This window comes from Ascochyta rabiei, chromosome 6 (assembly GCF_004011695.2).
Source record: "Ascochyta rabiei chromosome 6, complete sequence".
Taxonomy (NCBI): Eukaryota; Fungi; Ascomycota; class Dothideomycetes; order Pleosporales; family Didymellaceae; genus Ascochyta; species Ascochyta rabiei.
In genome coordinates this window covers 1,648,257-1,671,098 of record NC_082410.1, presented here as the reverse complement: position 1 = coordinate 1,671,098, position 22,842 = coordinate 1,648,257, and the positions used below count along the sequence as shown (strand labels likewise).

At 55.1% G+C, this 22,842-nt stretch overlaps 11 protein-coding genes across 11 annotated transcripts, besides 11 other annotated features; 6 read left to right on the top strand and 5 right to left on the bottom strand.

Annotated features, from left to right (window-relative positions):
- Nucleotides 1–184: 184 nt before the first annotated feature.
- EKO05_0004460 (uncharacterized protein) lies at nt 185–1,147 on the top strand (the record flags this gene model as incomplete). The annotated part of the gene is made up of 2 exons (XM_038945588.2): nt 185–268; nt 497–1,147. The coding sequence occupies 2 exons, from the start codon at nt 185–187 to the stop codon at nt 1,145–1,147; spliced, it is 735 nt and encodes a 244-aa protein (XP_038800254.2).
- Nucleotides 1,148–2,203: 1,056 nt separating this feature from the next.
- On the top strand, nt 2,204–3,315 carry EKO05_0004459 (uncharacterized protein; the record flags this gene model as incomplete). Its single annotated transcript, XM_038938790.1, has 2 exons — nt 2,204–2,696; nt 2,753–3,315. 2 exons carry the CDS (start codon nt 2,204–2,206, stop codon nt 3,313–3,315), a joined length of 1,056 nt encoding a protein of 351 aa, XP_038800253.1.
- Nucleotides 3,316–3,847: 532 nt separating this feature from the next.
- Nucleotides 3,848–3,870: a tandem repeat.
- Nucleotides 3,871–4,459: 589 nt separating this feature from the next.
- On the bottom strand, nt 4,460–6,590 carry EKO05_0004458 (DNA-(apurinic or apyrimidinic site) lyase; the record flags this gene model as incomplete). The annotated part of the gene is made up of 3 exons (XM_038938800.1): nt 4,460–4,550; nt 4,692–6,315; nt 6,374–6,590. The coding sequence occupies 3 exons, from the start codon at nt 6,588–6,590 to the stop codon at nt 4,460–4,462; spliced, it is 1,932 nt and encodes a 643-aa protein (XP_038800252.1).
- Nucleotides 6,591–6,790: 200 nt separating this feature from the next.
- Nucleotides 6,791–6,876: a tandem repeat.
- A 1-nt stretch (nt 6,877) lies between these two features.
- On the top strand, nt 6,878–7,516 carry EKO05_0004457 (uncharacterized protein; the record flags this gene model as incomplete). The annotated part of the gene is made up of 3 exons (XM_038939094.2): nt 6,878–7,080; nt 7,238–7,406; nt 7,469–7,516. 3 exons carry the CDS (start codon nt 6,878–6,880, stop codon nt 7,514–7,516), a joined length of 420 nt encoding a protein of 139 aa, XP_038800251.2.
- Nucleotides 7,517–7,707: 191 nt separating this feature from the next.
- Nucleotides 7,708–10,194, bottom strand: EKO05_0004456 (APC5 protein; the record flags this gene model as incomplete). Its single annotated transcript, XM_038938774.1, has 4 exons — nt 7,708–8,443; nt 8,499–8,635; nt 8,696–8,923; nt 8,989–10,194. The coding sequence occupies 4 exons, from the start codon at nt 10,192–10,194 to the stop codon at nt 7,708–7,710; spliced, it is 2,307 nt and encodes a 768-aa protein (XP_038800250.1).
- Nucleotides 10,195–10,588: 394 nt separating this feature from the next.
- EKO05_0004455 (uncharacterized protein) lies at nt 10,589–11,471 on the bottom strand (the record flags this gene model as incomplete). The annotated part of the gene is made up of 2 exons (XM_038938983.1): nt 10,589–11,340; nt 11,390–11,471. 2 exons carry the CDS (start codon nt 11,469–11,471, stop codon nt 10,589–10,591), a joined length of 834 nt encoding a protein of 277 aa, XP_038800249.1.
- A 311-nt stretch (nt 11,472–11,782) lies between these two features.
- EKO05_0004454 (Pyrimidine nucleotide transporter, mitochondrial) lies at nt 11,783–12,989 on the top strand (the record flags this gene model as incomplete). The annotated part of the gene is made up of 2 exons (XM_038938911.1): nt 11,783–11,967; nt 12,026–12,989. The coding sequence occupies 2 exons, from the start codon at nt 11,783–11,785 to the stop codon at nt 12,987–12,989; spliced, it is 1,149 nt and encodes a 382-aa protein (XP_038800248.1).
- A 480-nt stretch (nt 12,990–13,469) lies between these two features.
- EKO05_0004453 (uncharacterized protein) lies at nt 13,470–14,586 on the top strand (the record flags this gene model as incomplete). Its single annotated transcript, XM_038938987.1, has 2 exons — nt 13,470–13,999; nt 14,061–14,586. The coding sequence occupies 2 exons, from the start codon at nt 13,470–13,472 to the stop codon at nt 14,584–14,586; spliced, it is 1,056 nt and encodes a 351-aa protein (XP_038800247.1).
- Nucleotides 14,587–14,595: 9 nt separating this feature from the next.
- Nucleotides 14,596–14,669: a tandem repeat.
- Nucleotides 14,670–15,178: 509 nt separating this feature from the next.
- On the bottom strand, nt 15,179–15,746 carry EKO05_0004452 (Eukaryotic translation initiation factor eIF-1; the record flags this gene model as incomplete). The annotated part of the gene is made up of 3 exons (XM_059636397.1): nt 15,179–15,193; nt 15,249–15,475; nt 15,638–15,746. 3 exons carry the CDS (start codon nt 15,744–15,746, stop codon nt 15,179–15,181), a joined length of 351 nt encoding a protein of 116 aa, XP_059492380.1.
- Nucleotides 15,747–15,758: 12 nt separating this feature from the next.
- Nucleotides 15,759–15,806: a tandem repeat.
- Nucleotides 15,807–16,207: 401 nt separating this feature from the next.
- On the bottom strand, nt 16,208–17,096 carry EKO05_0004451 (uncharacterized protein; the record flags this gene model as incomplete). Its single annotated transcript, XM_038938897.2, has 8 exons — nt 16,208–16,300; nt 16,359–16,375; nt 16,426–16,523; nt 16,573–16,584; nt 16,641–16,657; nt 16,778–16,809; nt 16,872–16,922; nt 17,051–17,096. The coding sequence occupies 8 exons, from the start codon at nt 17,094–17,096 to the stop codon at nt 16,208–16,210; spliced, it is 366 nt and encodes a 121-aa protein (XP_038800246.2).
- Nucleotides 17,097–17,209: 113 nt separating this feature from the next.
- Nucleotides 17,210–17,239: a tandem repeat.
- A 25-nt stretch (nt 17,240–17,264) lies between these two features.
- Nucleotides 17,265–17,291: a tandem repeat.
- Nucleotides 17,292–17,367: 76 nt separating this feature from the next.
- Nucleotides 17,368–17,423: a tandem repeat.
- Nucleotides 17,424–17,616: 193 nt separating this feature from the next.
- Nucleotides 17,617–22,826, top strand: EKO05_0004450 (RNA polymerase II mediator complex subunit; the record flags this gene model as incomplete). Its single annotated transcript, XM_038939113.2, has 8 exons — nt 17,617–18,797; nt 18,845–19,055; nt 19,110–19,742; nt 19,791–20,089; nt 20,139–21,313; nt 21,366–21,607; nt 21,656–21,942; nt 21,989–22,826. 8 exons carry the CDS (start codon nt 17,617–17,619, stop codon nt 22,824–22,826), a joined length of 4,866 nt encoding a protein of 1,621 aa, XP_038800245.2.
- Nucleotides 17,679–17,733: a tandem repeat.
- Nucleotides 17,760–17,803: a tandem repeat.
- Nucleotides 17,930–18,024: a tandem repeat.
- Nucleotides 18,056–18,117: a tandem repeat.
- Nucleotides 22,827–22,842: the final 16 nt, after the last annotated feature.

Genomic DNA, 22,842 nt, shown 5'->3' with positions numbered 1-22,842 from the left:
GGAGGACATAGCTAGCCGGTTGGCTGTCGCACTCGGCGCTTCTCGTCGGCCACACTTGCGTTACTGGTGCTTTCTTCTTTCAACGTCATGCCATTTGGCACTCATCATTGTCTCTTTTACAAACGCGTCTTGCACGCGACTAAATCTCCTTCCTCCATCGCTTGGTAGTTCAATACAGCTCGTCATGGTTTCAAATCGATCTCTTACATCAACCACCGCCGATGGTCTACCAGACGAGGTGGTGACCTGTCTTCGGAACGCGCGCTTTGTAAGTGGTTCCATCTCACGAAGTTCTCATCATTCGCCTACAGTATTGTTCTGAGCTGCACTCCGTGTTCTTTCCAATGTGTCAGGTCAAACCTTAATTTCTTTCACCTTCTCGCACGAGTGCAGATTTCTCCTTCCCATTTCGAAACTGCAACTATCTTTTTGTTTTCTTTCGTGGCAACTGCTCCTTCCCACTGCACTTAAATTTGGATGCTTCTAACGATGATAGCTTCATCTTGCAACCTGCTCAAACAACGTTCCTCATGTATCTTTGATGAACTACACATATCTTCCCAGCACACCATTTTCGCCCACCCCTGTCATCATCATGACAACGCCGTCTTCATCTCGAAAGACCGACAATCTGGAATCCAACGCCCGCGTGTCACTCCTGGTACATGATTGGATTTCTCATCGACCACCTACCCTTAGCCAACAAGGACGCTCGCCTTCACCTTCTGCGCCAGGTCCACGTTCCGGATCGTTGGCCGAGCTTCTGCTTGGCATGAACACCGCTTCACTAAGTAGAATCAGCACCACGATCAATGGTGTAGCTGAGATTGTGTCTGGTGGCTCAGAGGAGGAGACTTGGTACAGAGCACAACACCTCGCGAACAATACATTCGGTCCGTCCGACGAGGATATTTACTCTAGTTCTCCGGTCGGCGGTGGGTTATGGGGTGGCGGTGGCCTAGCGCACACGAATCATGACGAGGATGAGACAAGAGAGGGTGACGGCGGCACTAGATGCTACGTAGAAGGCGATGAGGTGAAGGTCGTTCTTGTCAAGATTAAAGACGGAAGGATTGCAGATTGGAAGGGGCAGGTCAGAGATTGGACTCTTGAAGAGCAAGAAACAGTGAATGGATCGATATCGTAGTGTCGTGTGTCGGCATGCATATCATACTGATGATCGAACTACCAAAAAATATAGAAAGGTGCAGGTCTCGTATTCAACCTTTGACACGTCACAATAAGTTTTTTTTATGCTTTCTCAATTATGTACTAACGAGGATCGAGTAGGAAATGCGTTCGATAACGGTGATTGCCTGGTTTCTGCTTTCTGCAACCCCGCCTCATTGGCGTTATGCAAGGGGCGTTCGGATCGTTGCAGGCATACCTTGTAACCTTGTCAATTGCGGTCCCACTTTAACATCCGTTGGGAAAGACCAAGTCACACCATATTCGTGTGTGGCGGCACGCTACCTACCTTTGTCTCAGTTTGCCCCGTACAAGACTTAGCTAACGCTTCGTAAATATACCCCAATAACCCAGCTTCTTGAGTATGTTATCTCCAAGTTCGGTCGATTAATCAACTCGACCTGAAGATTGTAAAAGTGTGAAATACATATTGTTTCATATATCCGCTCTACGCTGTAAGTCTCTTTCACCTTGGAACCATATCACTTAATCTTGCTGTTGACTGCAGTACAGTGAAACATAACGAACAAATCAGCAGATTTACAACCTTATACTTTCCGAACGTAAGCACCTCACTCAGCTCATGATTGTGGAAAGAAGACGACGATATGCAACAGAGCATTTGCTATAAAGTTAGATAGCCTGTACTAACACAGGAAATCAGGAGATAATTCGCGACGACTTCTGTTCTCGAAATTCGTGTCCTTTTGAATGCCTTGCGCTAGGAAATCACTTCTCGATCTAGGTCGATTGGCAAGTTCAGAGCTGTGATCGAATCGCTAGGTGAAGGAAGAGTGGACAAGGATAAAACGGGTAAGTAGGACCGTTTTGAAGTACGCGGTGAAAGCACTGACCAGCGGTGAATGTGCAGGCTTTCCAACCCATTGGCCTTGGCGCTGGCCACCAAACGTTTCCGCTCTGCGCCCGCTCTTATACTTTCTCACCTGCCTTGACAACGAGGTCTTTTCTCTACATTTTTTTTTAAACCAACCACTCTCGTCAACTGCACTCGACAATGACCACCGAAGTTTACCTGTCACCGGCGCTCGCCAAAGAGCTTTCCCCCACTACTGCGGATAGAGACGCCATGGCACAATTTCAGAGTGCACTCGATGCTTGCGTTCACGGCTGGCATCGCGGCAATGAAGTAATTTTACTTCAAAGCGATATCCAGGAGCTTTTTGGCGATATGCTCATGCAGTATTTCGAACGCAGTCTGATCCAACAGGTGGGACAGCCTGTTTCCTTCACCTTCTCGAATGACAGAAACGGTTGCCAGACGCTCGTCCAGATGCCGAATAACCATCACGTCCAATCCCACTCCCAGATGCTTCCCACCAGCGCATATACCTGCACGCAAACATCCCAACAGCCAGCCATCCAAATCAACAACGTATCCGCTGGCGTGAGGAAGGCACCTCGCCCAATGAATTGCTGGATCATCTTTCGAGATGCTATGCACAAGCAGCTGAAAACAGAGAGCCCACACCTTACTGTACAGCAAATCTGTAAGCCTCCCATGCGCATTCTGGATCCAAGATATATGTCATTAACTTTTCCACAGCCACTCGATGCTCGCAAATGTGGCATGACCTTTCTCCTGCAGAGAAGAAGCCTTGGCAAGCAGCAGCTAAGTCAGCGAAGGCAGAACATCTGCGCGCACATCCAGACTACAAGTACTGCCCTCGCAAGCCTGGCGAGAAAAAAAAGCGACGGTCTCGTAAGGGAAAGCAAGTCCCCACTTTTGCTGCAGATCCCGCCCTTTTCAAGTTCTCGCTGGTTCCGGAATCGACAGTATATACACACAACAACCTCGAGCCTCTCAGCCTCGCAGAAGCATTGCCTCCAGTTGGCGAACTGCATGTCGATTTTGGCGCCGCCTTCGCTGCTGATGTGGCGCAGATGATTGAACCAACAACACTGCTAGGAATGGATATGGACAATCTGGTTCCGGCTGATTATCTCCATGATGCGGAAAGTCTTCGTCACGATCGGCTCGAAGCCGAGTTTGGGCTCAATCTCGAAGGCACCATGCCATTCGAACTGTTTGGCGAAGAGGCTTTCGCTTTCCGCGCCGGCGCAGATGGCAATGCGACTCTTCCATCGATCTACTCTGATCTATATTGAGCACTGCCATGTCCTTCGTCGCTATTTTATCCAAGACACACCATTGCGATACGCACTTTGAGATTTGGTCTTGTCCTCCTACTACCAGCATCTGCGCAGGGTGTTCGTCGATTCTTTGTTGCAGCGCAACCCCGGTCGATGGCGTCCTCGTTTCTCGGACACCCAAGAGGTCTCTGGAATTCTGCTTGACGGTCGTCGCCCTCTGCCTCTCCTCCATAAACGGAAGCCTCAGTGTTCAGATGATCAAGGCTGACTTCAATGATACCCAATGCTCATTTTTCCTATTTTGCGTTGCTTCATCACACTCATTGATTTTCTATGACTGCGCCACGTCATGGAAATCAAGCCCGTCTCCACTCTGAGACGCTTTTCATGTTTCGGTCGCGACTGCAGTCGTTTGTACATGCGCGGATGCTGGAAAGTCGTCGGGTCAGGAAGTTCTTGCTTCAGCTGTTAGCACTTAGGCACTGGCGATATGGCATGCATTGCACACATGTACCTAGACATACACCTAATACAACTCGACCTCCAACCCCCCCCCCCCCCCCCCCCCCCAACACACACACACTCCACACTTGCGTGCTACCAACCTCTGGCTTGCCTCTATGTCCCGTCGCCGACCATCTCCCTGCTCTGGTCGAGCGGCGACGGCAGTCCCGACCCGCTACCTCCAGAAACAGACCCTGCTGATCATGCTCGCGCATCGTTCGCGTCGCTGATTTGCAGCGGTGTCCCTCGCCGAGCCCTGGCTTGTGGCGTGATGTGATGGCCTTGGGTTGGCGTATGTGGTTTGGCTGCGGGCACAGACTTTCAAGGGGATATGGGGGAGATTGTGCTGATTGTGGGTATATTGCTTGCTACGTTATCTAAGACATGGAACTGAGAGAGCTGCGATTTGACTGTCGTCCAGCTATTCTCCACTGTGCCTGCAGTTGGAGCCCCACGCTGACGTTCATTGCGACAGCTATCTCGCCACCCATGCCAACACCCTGGTCTTGAACGCCTGGAGCGCGTATTGGGTTCACCAACGATCCTTTCCCAGGCTCGTCAGCGATGTTGTGCTCCGTGTTTAGCTCCGGGCTCTAGCTCAAAGGATCCGCAACCCTGTCTAGAGTGGATACCACTCGCATCCTGTACCCGTGCCTCAATCGCCTGCCTTCCAATCGCTCGCCCAGATGAAGGTTCCGCAGCGCCACTGTGTGCCCGATTCTTTCTGTCCAGAAGGGCCGATCGGTCTATGATATGGTGGTCAGCATATACTTCGGTTCTTGCACATACTGTGAACCCCGCTGTACACATGCGTTCGCCCCTTGCAGACAACATGGTGGCTTGAGAACAAAGACATTCTAGCAAACACATATAGATGACATACGTACCTAGGACACATCCAGAACTGCCTCCCGCGGTTGACGCCAGGTTTCTTGGTCGTGAGAGTAATGCATGGCTCGGCATGGCCTTCACATCTGGGCGGCGGTCGCTTTGAGAACAGCTTCGTCCAACCTTCCTTAGAGGCTTGCTGCGCCGCACCGGGATCACAGGCCGAAATTGGAGATATGGTGGTCTGACTGGCGGATGCTGCCTGTGGGGCCGCTGGCGGTGGGACAATATCGGCTCTGTTTTTCGAGGAGCTCAGACTTGCATCGCCGTTGGCAGCTGTCACAGATGTGAAGGAGGTCATTTTGGTTGCGCCAGGATTTAGCCCTAGGGCTTTAGGGCGTGACTGGAAGAATCCTTTCAGCGACTGCTGACCCTTGGCGAGCGAAGCTGCATTGTAATTGGGGGCCGGATTGGAAGCTTTGGATCGCTTGATCGATCTGTTATCGGGCGATGCAGATGCAGATGCGCGCCGCTTCTCAGGCGAGTTGAGAGGGCTGGTGGCGTTTACAACCTGGTCATTTGCGGGAAACAAAGCGTTTGTCGCTCCCGCCGGTTTGGATTCGGATCCTTCGTCTGCCCCTTGCTTTGCCGAGATATCCGCGGCCCCTTCCAACGTGGCGTCGGGCGACGAGAATGTGAATGCGTTCATAGGTTTCGGAATAGTAGGCTTTCTGCTGAACATGTCACGGATGTTCTGTCGTTTGTTGAATTCGGTGAGTAGCTTGCCTGAGAGTGAGGGAAGGTCTTTGGCTGCGTTGTACTCCCTCAATCGCACTCCATCTCTAAACATTCCAGGAGGATTCATGATATCGAGGATGTGGTGCTCTTCGTCATCCGCACCTTCGTGTGTTGCATTGCCCATTCCCAGCACCTTGTCTTTGGTCACTGCATACACCGGGCAATGGTCTGAGCCCATTAAACCTTCCTGGATATTTGACTCCTGGAACCAGTCCTTGATTCTGATGCTACACAACACGAAATCGATGCGCGAGCCAAAATTACCTGGTCTTGCGTTGATCTTCTGTTCCCAATGTGTGTACATACCCTCACGATGGGGGTGAAATTCGCGGCACAGATCGTACAAGACCGGCTCTTCTCTGTCCTCGTCTCGCTCGCCCGGTACTATGCCGTTAAGCAGAAGCTGGTTGAATATCCGACGGTTCGGTGTACTGAGATACTCGCTGTGGGTCATGCCTTCCGCTTTCATGTTGTCCTCCGCTTTGGCTGTGTCGATGAGGTCGCGTGAAACATTGAGATCGCCGGTCAAGATGACGTTCTTGCCCATCTTGGTGAGGTTGCGTATCCGTGTATCCAGCATGTCAAGGAATCCGTAGCGGAAGTTATCTCGTAGACCGTTGCTGTTGGCAGGGCTGTAGACGCCAAACAGCACGAATGCGGGAAACTCGAGGACAAGACATCGGCCTTCTGCATCGAGGGCTGCTGGGTCGACTCCCAGGGCCTCAATACGAGCGAGTGACGGGTAGCCTCCAATGCTGTCGGATTCGGGTCGCTCACGGTAGGGCGTCGATGAGCCGGGTGGACAGAGAACACCAAGGAGGCCTTCTTCGGCGCGGACAGGTGCGCATGCGGACTGACGAGTGTATATTCCAACGCCAGAGTATCCTGCAATACCATCAGCACGTGATGCGATACTGGACTGGGCCTGGCGGCAGGCGTGCACCTTTTTTGTGCTTGGGCAGGCTGAAGTAGCAGTCCCAGCCCGGCACGAGTACCATGTCATCGGTCAGGTCTTTGCGCTGAATCTTCAGCTCCTGCATGATGATGATGTCGGTCTCAAGGATGTCGAACATGGCGCTGAAGGTGCGATTCTTGCGCCATGGCTCGTAGCCAAACGGGTTGCGGATGCCGTTGACATTCCACGTCGTGATTCGGACCATTGTAGGTGGCGCTGAGGACGACGAAGCATCGTCGCTCTCTCTCACACCCAGGCCATGTTGGTTGGTTGGTTGGTGACGGAGACGCGCCGCGCGACTGGCCGGTGCTCTCGAAGCCGTCACGACGTCACATGGCGCTCTCGCCGCGCACAAAGCGCACAAACCAGGCAAACACGCCAAGCAGAAGCTCGAGCTTTCGCTCACACCACACCACACCTCAGAGCCGTCATCGCACCGCACCGCCCAACACCGCTACCCACGCACCAATCTCCACTCCACCACCGCCCACCATGTTCGCCGCCCGAGTCGCCGCCCGCCAGACGCCGCGCATGGCCCTCGCCCGCGCTCCTGCCCGCGCCGGCCGCCGCAACTACAGCTCCGAGAGCCCCAAGCAGTTCGCCGGAGCCGAGGACAACGAGTTCAACCGCGAGCGTGCCCGCATTGCCGAGCATGGCGGAGAGAGCGGCGAGTTCTGGCGCAAGTTGAGCCTCTAGTAAGTCGCTCCGAGTGTGTGGCCTGGCTGCCAATCAGCTTCAGGATGCCGTGCAGATGCCATCAGACCTGGGGCAAGGGCGGACGCTGCACGAGGCCATTGCCGCCGCAACAGGGCCAATTGGTGCGCGAACCGTGTACTGACGATGCACCCACAGCGTCGCCGTCCCCTGCATCATCCTTGCCAGCGTCAACGCCAAGCTGAGGTGGGATGCCCACTGGGAGCACGTTGAGCACGAGGAGCACATCCACCCCCGCGCGGAGAAGCCCGAGTACCCCTACCAGAACATCCGCACCAAGAACTTCTTCTGGGGTGACGGTGACAAGGTAAGCCACACCGGCCGCCCCGGCCGCCGGTTGCAAGTGCTGCAATGCTGACGCCGCAACAGACCCTCTTCTGGAACGACAAGGTCAACTACCACAAGAAGGACGAGTAAATGCTTCTATATCCATCCCTCAATTGGCTTTATGGTATCTTGGAAGCCTTCTCAGGCCCAATGTGTAAATAGTAGAACGCAGGCTGCCGGCGTAGAACCAGCAATACATTTCCCTTTGTACCTGATCTGCGTCCGCTGTGCTCCTGTGCCTGCCCCTACTACCGCCTCTCTTGCAATGCAGCCCCTTCAGCTCACATCTGCTCATTCCTGCGCATGCCTTCTTCCCACACCCGGTTGTGGTTTTGACTCCACTCTTCGGCCAGCTTCTCGTCGCCCCTTAGCTTCGCAATGATTGCCTTCTTCATAAGCTGTTCGCATTCACCGTCCAGGTAGGAGCTTCTTTTGAAGCATTCTCTGGCTCTGTCAATGTACAGCTCAGCCTTTGCCCTGTATCCATTCTGCAGTCGAGGCTCGGCCGTCTTTGCCGGATCCGCGAGGCCCATGAATGCGTCTCCGAGATGCGAATACAGCGTACCGGAAAGCATGCTGTCTCCGTTTTCAAGCGACTGCGGCAGCACAGCCTCCAGCAGACGCCTTGCACTCGCACACTCACCTAGTCCGTTGAGGATGTTGGCGAGTAAGCCCACGGCAGACCACAGACTGGGCATCAACTTCGCTCTGTAGGCTACGCTTGCCGCTCGAAGAGCGACGCTGAACCCGCGCTCTGGCTTTCCCACTTTGCGAAAGAGTTCAGCTTTCATGAGCAGTACCGAGACACGCTGCAAGATGTCTGCGTTGTCCTCCTTGAGTGACTGCGCAAGGTTTGAGATCGTCGTGAATGCTACCGAGTAGTCACCCTTTGACACCAGATAGTCAATGTATGCTTCGCAAAGGAGGAAGTGAAGTTCAGGATCAAGGGTGTCTGAATGTGGGTCCGTAGAGGGTTTGAGGGTTGCGAGTAGGTGGGAACAGGTTGGCCAGTCAGATCTGCAAAGGTTAGGTCATGTCTGTGTGACAAGCTGAAGAAACGAAAGATCCGTACCTCCGAATGGCGCGTTTCAGCTTAGTGATGCCGATGCAGAGGATGAGGTATTGGTTGAACTTCAAGGACTTGCTAGCGGTCATGTCGATGGACTCGAATGCTTCAATGGCTTCCTCGTAACGTCCGCTTTGACTCATCTAAGTGCTGGTCAATCAGTTGCCCCAAATTGACGAGGGCTGCGTAATAGTGGTACTTACAATGAAGGCCTGCCTTCCAACCGCCCGAAGCTGCTCGTCAACTGGGCAGCTGGCTCCGTAGCAGTCAAGGAGCAAGTCACAGTGCACATTCGCCAGATGTGGTATGCCAAGTCTCGAGTACAGTGTAGATTGTAGCAGCATCTGAACGCCATAGCTGTTGACGTGCTCTTTGATGTTGAGATGTGATGACTGATAAATGTGCTCGAAGGCCCGAGGAATTGATTCGCCCTAAGCATTGCGTCAGTCACGATACACCCTCCGCAAAGAGCTTGGCACGAATATCCTGCACTTACCATCGCAAGAGTCAGTTTTGCCTCGTTGAGCAACGTCGCGCTAAGCAAGTTGTACATCTTTGCCTCTCGAGCTTTGGCTTTCAAGAACGTAAGAGCATCCCTCTCGCTGCCCAGCATGCTCATGTATCCAGCACCCTTCATTTGCTTCGGATATGCTTTGTTCATGTGACTCAGCCAGCTTAGGCTGAAGCTCAAGCACGTCATGTCCTGACTCTCTCGTGCCGTTGCGATCGTTTCGTTGATGGCTGCAATGGCTTCACCAAAGCAACCAAAGTCAGCCTGCAAAATCGCCATGTGAAGCAGCGCGTATTGGTAGTGGATCTTCTCGCGTGTCTGCATGGCATAGTCGTAGTAGCGGTGCAAGTTGTCGAATGCAGATGTATAGTCTCCGGCTTTCCAGGCATCGAAAAATTGAACGAGATGTGCTTGTCGATGAACTGTAGTTGAAGATGCAAGCATACCACGAAGCTGCGTCTTCATGGTTTCGGGCACACGATCGCCGAAGCGTTGTAGGCGATCGAGTTGAAACTCTAGTATCCGATCCAAATCATCGAGACTTACGCCTTGCGTCCCATTCTGTGGCTCGTTGAGGTCCCCATACGCTATATCGTACACGTCGTCACCTTCTTGCATACCCATCTCACCGATAACGGCATCTATGCCTGCTGCGGCGAGTCCAGCAAGCCGCTTAGTCCATTGCGCTGTTGGTGCCCGGTACTTGACGAAGGACGTCCAGAGGGCGATTGTATCTTCGAACTGCAACCTGTCGAACTCGAGCCGCGCTCGTCGCACGAAGACACCCAAGGGAGAAGTTTTGGAAAGGTATATGCGCTCTTGGACATCTCCTTCCTGACTCGAAGGAGGAGTCATCAGAAGCTCGCCGAGATTGTCGAAGAGGGAGTGCAATGCATCGAAGGAGTTCATCTCCCACATGTTTTTGAGAAACAGGTCCAGCAGCGTGCGACCAGGCATATTGGAGGCATGACCCTGGAGAACATCTTCGAAACTGTCGATAGAGAAGGAAGGATTTTGAGAAGCAGAAGACTGCTGGCTTCGGGCGCTCGAAGAAGTCAGAGGTATTGTAGTTGAGAGGACAAAGGAAAGTATGGGTATTGTCGCTGATGAAGGAAGCGTCGAACTGCAGTAAAGCCGAAGCAGAACCAGAAGGCTGATCTTTTGTGCTGTGAGGTAGCGTGCTGTGCCCATCTTGAACCAAAACAGGCTTGTACACGCTTGACGCTAGATCAATCCGCTCACCACTTGTGAGGTTGTTGGCGTTGTTCACGCCTGTGCCATTTTGCACATGTTCAGGTGGCTTATAGTGTTGAGTGGGTAGGTATGTTGATGAGGTAGTGCTTGTTGTTTAGACGCAGTACAAGGCAAGCGCGAACTACCTAAGCGAAACATCCAAACGCGTAGTCGCGTTGGTGCTCTAGTGCAGACCAACAACACCATCTATTGCTTTTGAGAGCTAAGGACTCCTGTGATTTATTCTACATTTCAATTGGCACTTTCCCGTATTGAGGCGGTAGGACGTCCGAGCACCACTTGGGGCACGGCATGCAATATGGAATGGTGCGATCAGTTCAATTTACATCCCCTATCTATTTGTTTCGGTAATATCGCGCTCAGATTCTGCCTGCACAGAGTCCCTTCTCCCAACGTTCCTGTTGTAGTCTCCCCGTCTGAGCGAGCCAACAGGAAGACCTTGAATAACACCAGGCGCTCGCTGCAGAATATCGTCTTCGTCAGTCGCGTTCGTCGCCCAGATGTTACCGATGCTCAGATCGTAAGGACCTGGTATCCTGTCGATCAGCGATATGCCCACTGTGCGCACTTTCTGTGTCAGCATCTCTCGCTGCGGCTCTACAACCTGGCCGTGGTTCGTTCGCACAAACTCGTTCCACTTGATCAAGACAGTCTCCCACTCGCCTGGTGTTTTGGAATGCAGCAGATGCTGGTGGATATCTGTGGGCACAATTGAATCGGTCTGCACGTTGATAAAGTATTTGCGACCATCCGACTTGAACTGAAGAGCCAAGTAGCCGTACAAGCTCACGTCCCAGAAGGATTGACCGAAGATAGTACGGCCCTGCTCAAGTGTCCTGAACCCTGCATAGCCCGTCCTTTGAACGTGCGGTTGGTTGTGGGGTAGTTGGGTAGATATGGTGCCGTGGAAGCGTGCGTGTGCGGGTTCGGTTTGGGTAACGGGGTGGTGGTCGAAGTTGACTGTGGAAAAGCCTCCGATATCCTGGTCGCTCATCTTCTTGCATTGCTTCAAGTCTTCAGCGGTCTGGAAGCGGACCAGTGGAAAGGGTTTGCGAGGAGAGCTGAGGCCTTCCAGCTTGAGGGCTGCGTGAGTCAGCTGTTGTTGCACGAGAGGGCTGCGGGCAACACATACCAATCTGAGAGAGGCGCTTGAACTCGTCCAAGCTGCGCGAGAAGAAGCCGCCAGGCGCGAGACATTGTGTGGTTGGGCGCATTGTGCTGTGCAGTTGTGTGGTGATTGCGACAATTGCTGGTCGTGATGGCAATGCGCGCATGAGCCGCCTCTTTAGATGATGCAACGCCGCGGCAATGCCCGTCCTGGAAGCTAGGCTTCTTCAAGCAATGGGCCCAAATTTTGGAGTCTGGAGTCTTGTACGTTCAAGTCTCCATCCTTACCTTGTATTTCTTAGCACCTAGTCACCATCCATTCTCGAACCGCGTTGTCCATTTGCGATCCCCTCTACGTACCAACGTCGGCGCTTTGCTCGACCGATTCCTCCCAATCTACGTGGCGCGCCTTTTCTAAATGACCTTCGAACACGCCTCCGCGCCTCGAGGTCTTCGAGGCGACAACCCGCAATTCGGACAGACATCCTTACCTTCTTCGCGCGAACTTGGCGAAGTGGTACCGGCAAAGCAACCAGACGGAGCCCCAGTAGCTGCCGGAGGCCCAGCCTTCGCAAAGTCATGGGCGCATTTCGTTGCGGGAGGGTGAGGCAAAAACCTGTATAAGACCAGCGCGGCGACATGGAATGCTGACAGGATTCAGTCTCGGTGGTATGGCCTCTGCGACCCTGACCGCACCACTTGACGTTCTCAAGACGCGCCTGCAATCGACGTACTACCAGCAGCATCTCGCCGCCATGAGAAGCGCCCGAGGATTACCGCCCATCGAGACCATGTCTTTTGCCCGCAGCTCGTTGCTCCACATCCGCGAGACCGGGGAGATTCTGTGGCAAGTGCCCAAGACAGAGGGCTGGCGAGCACTTTTCAAGGGCCTTGGACCCAACCTGATCGGCGTGGTTCCCGCGCGCGCTATCAACTTTTACGCATACGGCAACGGCAAGAGGATCATCAGCACAGAATTCAACAACGGCCGGGAAGCTGCTTGGGTTCATTTGTGCTCCGCGGCTGCGGCCGGCATCGTAACCGGGACGGCTACAAATCCCATTTGGCTGGTCAAGACTCGACTACAACTCGACAAGAATATCCACACAGATGGCCGTGGTCGCCAGTACAAGAATGCTCTCGACTGCACCATGCAGACGGTCAGGAAAGAAGGGTTCTTCGGTCTCTACCGTGGTTTGACCGCCAGCTACCTCGGTGTGTCGGAGAGTACACTGCAGTGGATGATGTACGAGCAGATGAAGCTCGCATTGGCAAGGCGCGCTGAGCGAGTCGCAGCGAGCGGACGGACGCCTACACTTTGGGACCAGACAGTCGACTGGACGGGCAAGGTCTCTGCCGCTGGTTGTGCCAAGTTTGTTGCCGCCCTCATCACATATCCCCACGAAGTTGTTCGAACACGACTACGACAAGCCCCTCAGCAGGACGGCCGCCTCAAGTACACTGGCCTCGCACAGTGTTTCAAACTTATCTGGAAGGAAGAGGGCATGGCCGCGCTCTACGGCGGACTGGTCCCCCACATGTTCCGTGTCGTGCCCAGCGCCGCCATAATGTTTGGTACATACGAGGGCGTACTGAAGCTTCTTGGGGAGTCTAGCAACATGTAGGCTTCTTCCTTCTGACCTTTTTCTTGTTCGATGTACAACATTTCTCCTGCATAGACACGGCGTTGCAATTTTGTTTTTGGGAGCATATACCGAAGGCGTCACCACACTCGGTGTGTACAACACCCAACCATCCAGCTCCAACACTACGGAAGGCTTGTATAACAATCAATGTATAGAAGAGCGGCGTAGGTATATTGGGGAACTTGGGACGAACCGATACGGTCATGGGTGTAAGTGTACGAGTAGTATGAGCGAGTAGACCTCAACTCAGCCATCAAGAGACGCAAACGAAGAACGAATTAATAATAATTACAACAAATCCCCGAACCCATTTTGCCATTTTACTAATTTGAGATGTTGATTCTTGAGGCGAGCAACGTTCAGAGGTACATGGCACGTGCACTTTCCCCGATCGCCCATCCCGACTTGTGAACTTTTGTGCCATTTCCAACGCGATCCATTCGCGCCACAACGCCCGCCATGTCGACACAAATCCCACTTCGAATAGCGCGATCACAGGCGCACCCGATGCGCCGCCAGTGTCTCTTCCAGCGCCCCACCGGACCGCCGACACGGCGATGCCTTGCCGCGACGGCCGCGCGAGCCTTCTCCTCGACCCCTGCACGACCCTACAAGAAGGATAACCGGCTAGCAGACGCGCGGATGCAGTTGGCAGGCGCCGAAGCAACGGTCTCAGGCAACCCGGCCCCGACGAACCGGTCGGACAGGCGGGATGCGGAGGAGATATCCGAGGACATTGGGTTATTGCAAAACACCATCATTCGCGCACCCTTCAGCAGGCTGCCCAGGCCCACGAGCTGGGAGTTCTACAGCTACTTCTGGACGCTGCTGAAAGCGAGGTTCACGGCCTTGTACACACGGAGCCACTTCAAGCGGTGCGTGCACAAGACTGGCATCACGTCGTACCTACCTGTGGACTTTATGAAGCAGAAGGAGTTGAAGAACAAGGCCAAGAAGATGTACAAGAGATACTACGACCTGCTCGCTGCGTACGTCTTTACCATGTTGCAACAAGCCCCTCAAGCTGTCACACTAACATGGTATACCCAGTGGCGACGCCAAATCGCTGCGAAAGCTATGCCTCCCCCCTCTCGCCGGCGCGCTGCGCTCTCAAATCGCTGCCCGCGGGCCCGTCAAGATGTCCTGGAACCTTGTTAAATACAAGTCGGCGCGCATCGTCTCGCACCGCTGCTCCCCGCTCGGCGGCGACCACCCAGACACGTCGTACCGACAGTACGTCGTGCGTCTCGAGTCGGAGCAGCAGCTGTCCATGACACCCCTCGGCTCGGCTCGAGACGTCAGCAAGACGAGGGCGCCGAGGTGGACGCCTGACCAGGCGCGCAAGACCAAGGAGGTTGCCAGCGTGGGCGCAGGGGATGCGGAGCAGAAGCTCGAGTTCACGGACAACGGGAAGGTGCAGACGGTTGTCGAGTACTTGGTTATGCAGACGAGGGTCATGGAGGGTAAGGAGGAGGACTGGAAGGTCTGGGGTTTCGCGAGCGAGTCTACGCCGGCCAAGATCGAGGAGGATGAGCAGTACTGGAAGAAGATGTTGGACATTCAGGCTGCGGCGTAGAGGGTCAGTAGGTGAGGGGAGGCATCAGGAGAGGAGAGGGCAGCAGGAGAGGAGAGGGCAGCAGGAGAGGAGAGGGAAGATGACACTGTAAACATAGTCGTGTACATGCCGCGATACAGGCACTTGTATAAAATAAATGTCATGGAGGCGATATCTTGCAGCTCCTGCTTTGATTTCATGGCACACAAACTTCACGTCGCGCTTCCCTCGAGCCCAATGGCTCACTGGGCTCATAGCCATCCTTGCAGTTAGCAGGACGTCTTGCTAGCGGGATCGGCCTTGTACATTCGCAGAGTAACGTCAAGTGGGGCAGTAGGGGGGAGCAAGCGCTCAGCTTGTGGAGGAGGTAAAGATTCATGTCGTGAAAATTCTAGCCATTGGTATCATTCATGGACGCATGAAACATTCTCGACGTCCAGCGCATGTTGCGAACTGTCCCGTAGTCCCCCGTCTTACCGGCAGTATCGTGCCGTTCCTTCCGTGCCAGCCTCAGCCGAGCCAGCGCCATAGACGCTCAAAGGGAAGAGCATGCGTCCTGCAAAGCCCAGGGCAGCGCAGGTGCCTGGAGGAGCAGGCTCGCAGTGTGTGGCGTTTAGAAACCGTGGACCTGTGTGGTGTCAGTGCGATGCCATGTGGCTGCAGATCTTCGGTGCGTGACTCACCTTGATGGTCTTCACGTCGAGACCAAGGCCCTCCTTCTTGTCGGTCAAGAAGTCCTGGATGTCCTTGCGCTGATCTCCCTGGAGTTGGATGACTTCACCCATCTCCGAGTCTGCGACTATGGTGCCATTGCAGGCGAACTTCTTCTTGATGACCTTGAGAATCTTCTTCTGGTCGAACTTCTTAGGCAGACCTTGCACGGTCGTCAACGTCTTGCGGCCATTGCGCTCTGCGTGGTGTTAGCGTGCGCTTTGCAGTGCTACGGTAGCGACGGAGCAGGGCCACGTAGAGAACGTCGAAGAATTTTAGGGGGGCTGAGGCAGGCGCAAGCGAAGACGCGGGTGCAGCTGCTCAGGACAAGACACGAGGCTAGGGGTGTGCAGACACGTACGCTGGATACGGATGTGGATGTAGTCCTGGGACTGCGCTGAGGACTTCTCGCCGGTGCCTTCATCGGCTTCCGCGAACGGGTCGAAGGTCTTAAGATTCTCGATGGACATACAAACAACTGTTGCGTGTGCGCTGGGGGTGGGTTTGTTGTTGCGTGTGCGGAGGTGTGCTATGCCGGTACAGCGGAGAAGAGGAGAGCGTGCGTCTGGTGGACTGCGTGATCGTGTGGGTGGAAGGTGAGCGTGTTTTGTTCCTGACCGAAGTCCTGGTGGGGCTTGCGATTCCCCGCCGCACCGACCACTTTACGTAGTAGTGGCTGCCATTGCGTCCTGCGTCCTGATTCGTAAGGCACGAGTGAAACGTCAGATGGCAGGATGCTTGAGCCTGGAGCTAACTTTCTCCAAGAACATGATGATTCTATCCAGCTTCTCATGGCGCCGAGTGTACATGTCCTATTTTTGCACTCGCATTACAAGTTTTGCCTGTTCCCTCCTTCCTCCCTCTCTAGTTACACAATACACCCTTGGTGCTCAACCACGGCAACAGTTGATGCACGCTTGCATGCATGGTACTATGACGGAGGCGTTGCGGCTGGTGCTGCCTGTGTTCCTGTACCTGTACCAATGCTGCCGGGCGGCGGCGGCAGAATGAGCGAAGAGTAGCCCTGTGAGGTAGCGAGTCAGTCGCTCATGCTCAGCTCAACGACAGAATCGAACACTTACAACGAGCAGAGACATGACTGGGGCAAATTAGCAAGGTTGCTGTTGACTGAACAAGGGGACAGCTTACCGGCCATGCCGACGGAGAAGTAGGCCGGGGTGGTGGATGTCTTCTTTTGCTCTGGGGTCTCGGCGAGCCACGACTGCACAGAGAAGACGACGGAGACCCTGCAGCGAATCAGTGACGGGTAGTACAACAGCAGGCAGAACAAGGTACCAGCCGATCATCCTGTTTGAAGGGAGCCATGTCAGTGGTGTCAGCCAAATTGGGCCGGGGCGCCGTACTTGTTGCGGGTGAAGATCTGGCATTCCTGTCAGCCGTGCAACGTAGAGGCAGAAGGTGGGTAAAGGTGGGTAAAGGGTGGTAAAGGGTGCAGAGGGGTGGTAAAGGGTGCAGAGGGGTGGGAAAGGGTGGTACGTACAGCGGCCATGGGCAGCGTGCTTGCCATTGTGCCTGGACGAGTGCATCAGCCGGCTGTTCTGTGGGTGCCTACACACAGACAGACGTGGACCTACTCGACATGTCGCCATCCGACTTGTCCTTGGCCGGCTCGGCGTAGGGCACGACTGGCGGAGGTCAGCGAGGGCACGTGACGTGGTCTGCAGCGGGTGCATGGCTGCGCATAGGGGAGATGGCGATGCGCAAGTGCAGCCAGTGCAGCCGCGTTGCAATTGGGGTCGGCGCGGGCACATACTGAGGTCGGCACGTCGCATGTCCTTTTTCCCCTGGAGTGAGGCCATGGTGGAGCAGTGTGGGCGGTGTGAGCGGTGTATGGCCGTGGCGGAGACGGAGAGGGAGATGGTGGTGTGTGATGGCGTAAGGCGCGGTGGAGTCGAGGGCCGGCCACGGAGCTGGTGGGCGGTGGGCGGTGGGCGGTGGGCGGGCGTCACCCCATGCCCTGCCGGGCCTGCCCATGCCCATGCCCATGCCCATGCAGCCGTCGGGAGCTCTCAACACGTCTGTCGACCGTGTACGTGCGTGACAAGTGACCACCCACCCCGGCTGCTGCGAGACCCTCGACTCGACCCTCGACTCGACCCTCGTCCCTCGACCCTCGATCCTCGACCTCGCCGCGACCCCGTGAGGCTGCAGATCCCGCTCGGCGCTGTCGTCTCCACCACCGACTGCTCGCCGCGCTCCTGCCTCGTCTCATGCCGCCCGCCGCCCGCTGCACCCTCCGCGCTCCCCTTCCGCTGCCCGACGCCGTCCCATCTCCTGCCCGGCCGCGCACAACACAACGATGAACGCGCTCCCGGTGCGATGACCTCCCGTCCTGGCCCGGGAATACACGAGCAGTCCCGTGGCAGTGGGGTGCCCTCTCGGTCGCAGCCACAGTTGCAGTCGCAGCCGCAGTCGCAGTCGCAGTCGCAGGCGCAGGTGCGGCGGCAGCCCTCGAAGCCGCTGAACACGAACCCGGCCACGAACACGGCCACGAACACGGCCACGACGCTTCCCCAGCCCATCGATCCCGCCCTCGAACACGTGCGACCACCCGCACTCCAGGCCGCCGCCGACACCGCACGACCACTGCCCCAGGGGCGCCCCCAGCTGTTCTACGGCACTGCTCCCCACGACGCCTACGCCCACGCCCACGCCCACGCCCACGCCCACGCCCACGTCCACGCCCACGCCCACGTCCACGCCCACGCCTGCGCCCACGCCTACGCCTGCGACCTGCCCATCCACCCTTCGTTCCCCTACCAGCCGACCGCCACGCTGCCCCTGCCGCCCCGCCCCGGCTCCGTCCACCTGCGAGATGCCTTGACCCACCGCCGCATCGTGCCCGGCGGGACAGGCGTGAAGGAGCATCCCAGCATCCACCCGCCCGAGCTGATCACGCCGCCTGTCCACTTCCCCGGCGGCGAGGCGGCCGACGTCTTTCCATGGACCGGCCACAACCCCGAGGACACGTTGACCGAGGCCTTGGTCAAGGCAGGCATCAGCAACAAGCCGCAGATCATGAATGAGACCAACACGGCCCGCCCCTCGCTGTGGTCCAATCTGAAGAACAAGTCCGGCCTCTCCACACTCTCCACCCTGTTCGTGGCCGTGCTGGAGAAGCGCCAGCAGACCGGTCGTCTCCAGGAGCCGAATACCTTCAAGCCCCCGCCACGCCTCACCCTCAGAGACTCGACGCGCGAGCAGTGGCTGCACGATCTGGCCAACCCAGCTGTTGGCGTTCGCCGCCTGAGTCGCACCATCCCTCACGGCCTCACCGGCAAAGTCCTGCTCGAGCAGTGTCTCAACAAGAACATACCTCTGACGAGGGCGCTGTGGCTGGCCAAGTGCGTGGGCATCAACGAGCTGCGCTCCCACAAGCGCAAGGGCCAAGCCGGCACCGTGACTTGGGTCCGAGGTTGGACGAGCTCCGTCGAGCACTTCTTAGATGGCATCGTCTCGAGCATGGGCACCGGAGAGTGGAAGCCTCGCATCACTTACTCGTACGTTGCCCTTCACGGCCCGTGCTGGACAAGCTAACCACGTGCAGAGTCAAGCTGGCAACCCACTTGTACAAAGAGTGCCTGCTGGACGTCGACCACTTCCTTGACTGGATGCTTCACAATCTGGAGGCCTGCTCGCCCGAGCGCCTGTTCGTCTGGCTTACCCTCTTGTCCGTTCCTCATTACTGGAATGACATTCTGTCGTGCCGCATGCGTGGCAAGCGTTTGGCAGAAGCGCTGCTCAACCACGTGACCAAGGTGAGCTCCTCTACCCCGTAGTCTGCCTCTCTCTCTCGTGCTAACATACGACAGCTCTCTCAGCACGAAGCTTCTCTGTTATCTCAGCTTCTCGAGAATACCCTGATCGACCTTCTGGACAAACGCCCGGCGTGTCTGCTACTTCCGACTACATGGCACCAACACAGTGCAACCCTCCAGGCCCTTGCAGACAAAATCAATCACCCACAACTCCTACACAGAGTGCAGAAGCTAGACGATCGGAATCGCAGACTACAGCAGTCGTCCAAGACGGCTCCAGCGGCTTCCATGACATCTGCTGGTCGAGTTTATCGCATACTGGACAACGTCGACTACAACAGAATCGTTCGTATCGACGAGGTCTCTACAGACTGTATGGAGGTCATTTCCAATCCTGTGCACCTAGTCTCCGCATTGTTAGAGTGGGCATGTTCCCATTATCGCCAAGGCTCACACAGGGTCTGCCTAGCCACTCGCTTGCTCCGCAGGTGGGGCCATCTGGGTGCAGACATATACGAGTGTGTGACGACATACCTTGAAGGTATGAGTTGGGCCAAGACTGGGGACGAGCGTATTGTCTTCAAGGTTATTTCTGAGCTGGTCCGTTCCAAGACCTTTGCAGCTGGTCGCTATATGCAATGGCTCATCGCCACGGGGTCGATCGCGCAAAACTTGGACCTGTCTGTGGTAAGCCATTCTTTCTCCTTGAACACTCTTATGCTTACCACAACATAGCCTGCTGCGTGGCCTGTACGCCTGATCACGGAAATACCTATTAGCGGGTTACCAGACCAAATACGGACTTTGCGTGCCACGCTTCTTCGCGGGACCGCGTACTCTGCGGATTGGGAGGACCAGTGTTTAGAGCATGCCAAACTGTCCATCTCACAGCAAATGCCTGTACTATGCGGCATGGGCTATTCGACATTGGACCATCCTAAACTTGAAATCGGCAAGCTCGGGTCCACGGTTAGGATTGAACTTGGAATTTGGCTCCGTCAACAAGTTGCTTGGTATGCCGAACTAAACGAACAGTAAGCATCACACCCTGTTGCATCTTATGCTATGTACTAAACGGTTCAGCGTGCCTACCAAGGATCCTGCTGTTGAGGAGACTGCGACCGTCTCCTTGATCACGCCGCATGACTTCGATATAGTGCGATCTTATCTGGAGCAGTTTGACCATATTTCCTTGCTCGCAGATGTTGTCAACATTGTAACCTCTTCACTGGACCCAACCGTACTTGCTTCTGCCACGGATACGATGCACTACCACCTGAAAGCCTTCCGTGCCATTGGCGCCTTCGACTCTCTCTTTGGAAAGGTGGTGACAAGGTACGCGTCGATCAGGACTATCCGATTTCCCGAACGAGAACTGCTCCTCAGCCTCACCAATCTTACTCGGACGTTGCAATTAGACGGCCAATTACTGCAGCTTTTGAACTACGATTTGAGCCGACTAGACCAGAAAAACTCGATGGCTGCATGCTCCCCCGCATCCGACAACATGGGCGAGGTCATGTACAATATCTCATCCAACGTTGAGGACGAGATCGAACGCATTCTTTCGAGTGGCAATAGTATGGACCAACAAGTCATGGCTCGAATGCTACGAAAGATCACTGGCAGTTTACAGGACTGTGTCAGTAAGGGTGTTCTGCAGTCCGATCACTATTCCAACTGGTTCTACCGTCTGCGCAGCTTCGATGACTCGACGTTTGACGTAGTGCTGAATGAGTGGACGAACCTATGCTTGGTGAATCACCAAGTCGAGGTCTTGTTTCTCGCACTGCCCACTCTAGTGGGCTCTGGTTGTATGCCTTTGTCTGGTTTTTTGGAGAGCCTGCGAGCCTACGTTGCCAAGACAGCAACCGGACAGCCTGAAATTGCTTTCCGAGTGGCTTCGGAAGGTCTCTACAGCCTACTACCCTCCGACGTTCTGGCACGCAATTGGTCATCATCAGATGGATATCGATTTCGACTGGAGCAACGAAAGTTGTGCTACGAAGCAGATGCACGCGTGCTTCAGTTTATCAGCGAACTCGTCGGACTGGGCACAGCCTTACCTGTGCAAAAAGTTGGGCAACAATTGTCCAGCCTCCTGTCCAGTAGCTCAGTCCTTGACATACTAAAACACTACACTCTTGCCGACACAACCCATCTCTCTAAGCTCAGTACAGGTGGGTCGAACGGAGACCTAAAAATACAGTACCTGAAAGTCCCCTTCGGTCTCCTCCTTGACCCTCATGGCAACCTTGGTAAGCAACCCTCCACTACGCATCTCCATGTCTCAGCTGACACGACCCTAAGACCTATCTGCGAAAAGCCCAGAACAGCAGGTTCTTGAAATCTTTGACATAGCCAGTGAGCTGTCCATGCCATTCTGCAGATCTATGGTCCAGCAGATCTTCGAATTTGATTCAGTCTCGACGGAGTGTTTGGCCGATGGACTCTCTGCCGCACTCTTGAGCGCTATCAAGTCGGCTCTGGAGAAGGACCAACCATCCGCGCTGGAGCTTCTAGCCACCCTAGACAGCGCTCTCACAGTCAAGGTGGGCTCGATAGCTATGCTAAGGCTGAACCGTACTGATCCTACTTAGATACGCCAGCAGGCAGAACATGAGATTATCGGTGCATCGTCCTTCCTCACTACGTCTTCACTCGAACCTCAGAGCTTCAGCCTGTTGTCGCCAGCATTGGTGCAAAAGTACCTCACAATCATCGATCTGACTGCAGGAGAAGTCTCCGACGCCACTGAACCGTCTACGATGTCAATGGCACTGACCGAGAGGCTCAAAGGCGTAGCTCAGGCTTTGACTTATCTGGATGGCGTCGGGAAGCTCCACACCCACACTGACCACTTGACTGTGTCAGATCTCTACACATGGTAGGATAAACCATCACCTTCCCAGCTCTTTGCTAACCATCAGTAGGACCAATGCTTTGTTCCGCGTACTCATCTCTCACAAGACCTCGGCTTTAGGAAATGCCACACATCAGCATCAGACTGCTCTGATGGCCGCGCTAAGGTCTTTGATTGTTCACCCGCTCCTCGAACTCTATCCACACATTGCCGAACACATTTTCGACGTGACAGTCGTGTTGTCCGATCTTCTGTCCGACGACGTCCGCATTCAGCTCGCTCGTGCCGAGAGTACCGCACCCGCAGATGATCCTCGATTTTCGTTCATCGTCGGTTCTGCAAGACCGATCGATGGCTGGCTTGTACTGACCAAGCCTGTTAACCCACCACAGTCCGCTCAAAACTTTGCGCCTTCCCAATCACAGACTCCAGCCACTATCCAGAGCCAGTATCAGAGCCCGCAGATGCCAAATTCAGGTGCCCCTTCACCTCAACAACGATACTTCAACCCACAGCAACAACGTCAGCAACAGATGCAAGCACAGCAGTTGCGAAGCTACCCTCAATATCCACAGCACACTCATCCTCAGAATAAGATGCTTCCCGCGCAGCTACAACGAAACCCTTCGAACCCCACACCATTGCAGCAAATGCAACACATGCAGCATATGCAAAGCCTCGCACAGCAACGGGCCACGCAACCATCGCCGGTGCAGTCTCAGCGTCCCACTCCCATGGCGAGTGGGCCTGGCGCGACGAACGGCAGGTTGCCCGCGGCACAAGCAAAAGAAGTGAGACAGTTCCCGTATGTACAACCGAGATGGGAGATCTTGGCCGAAAGCTCTGGAAACCCCAATGCAAACGAAACAGCGATCAACTTGAGCCTGTTCGGCGCCAGGAGAGCCTGAACATTCTTGGACGTCT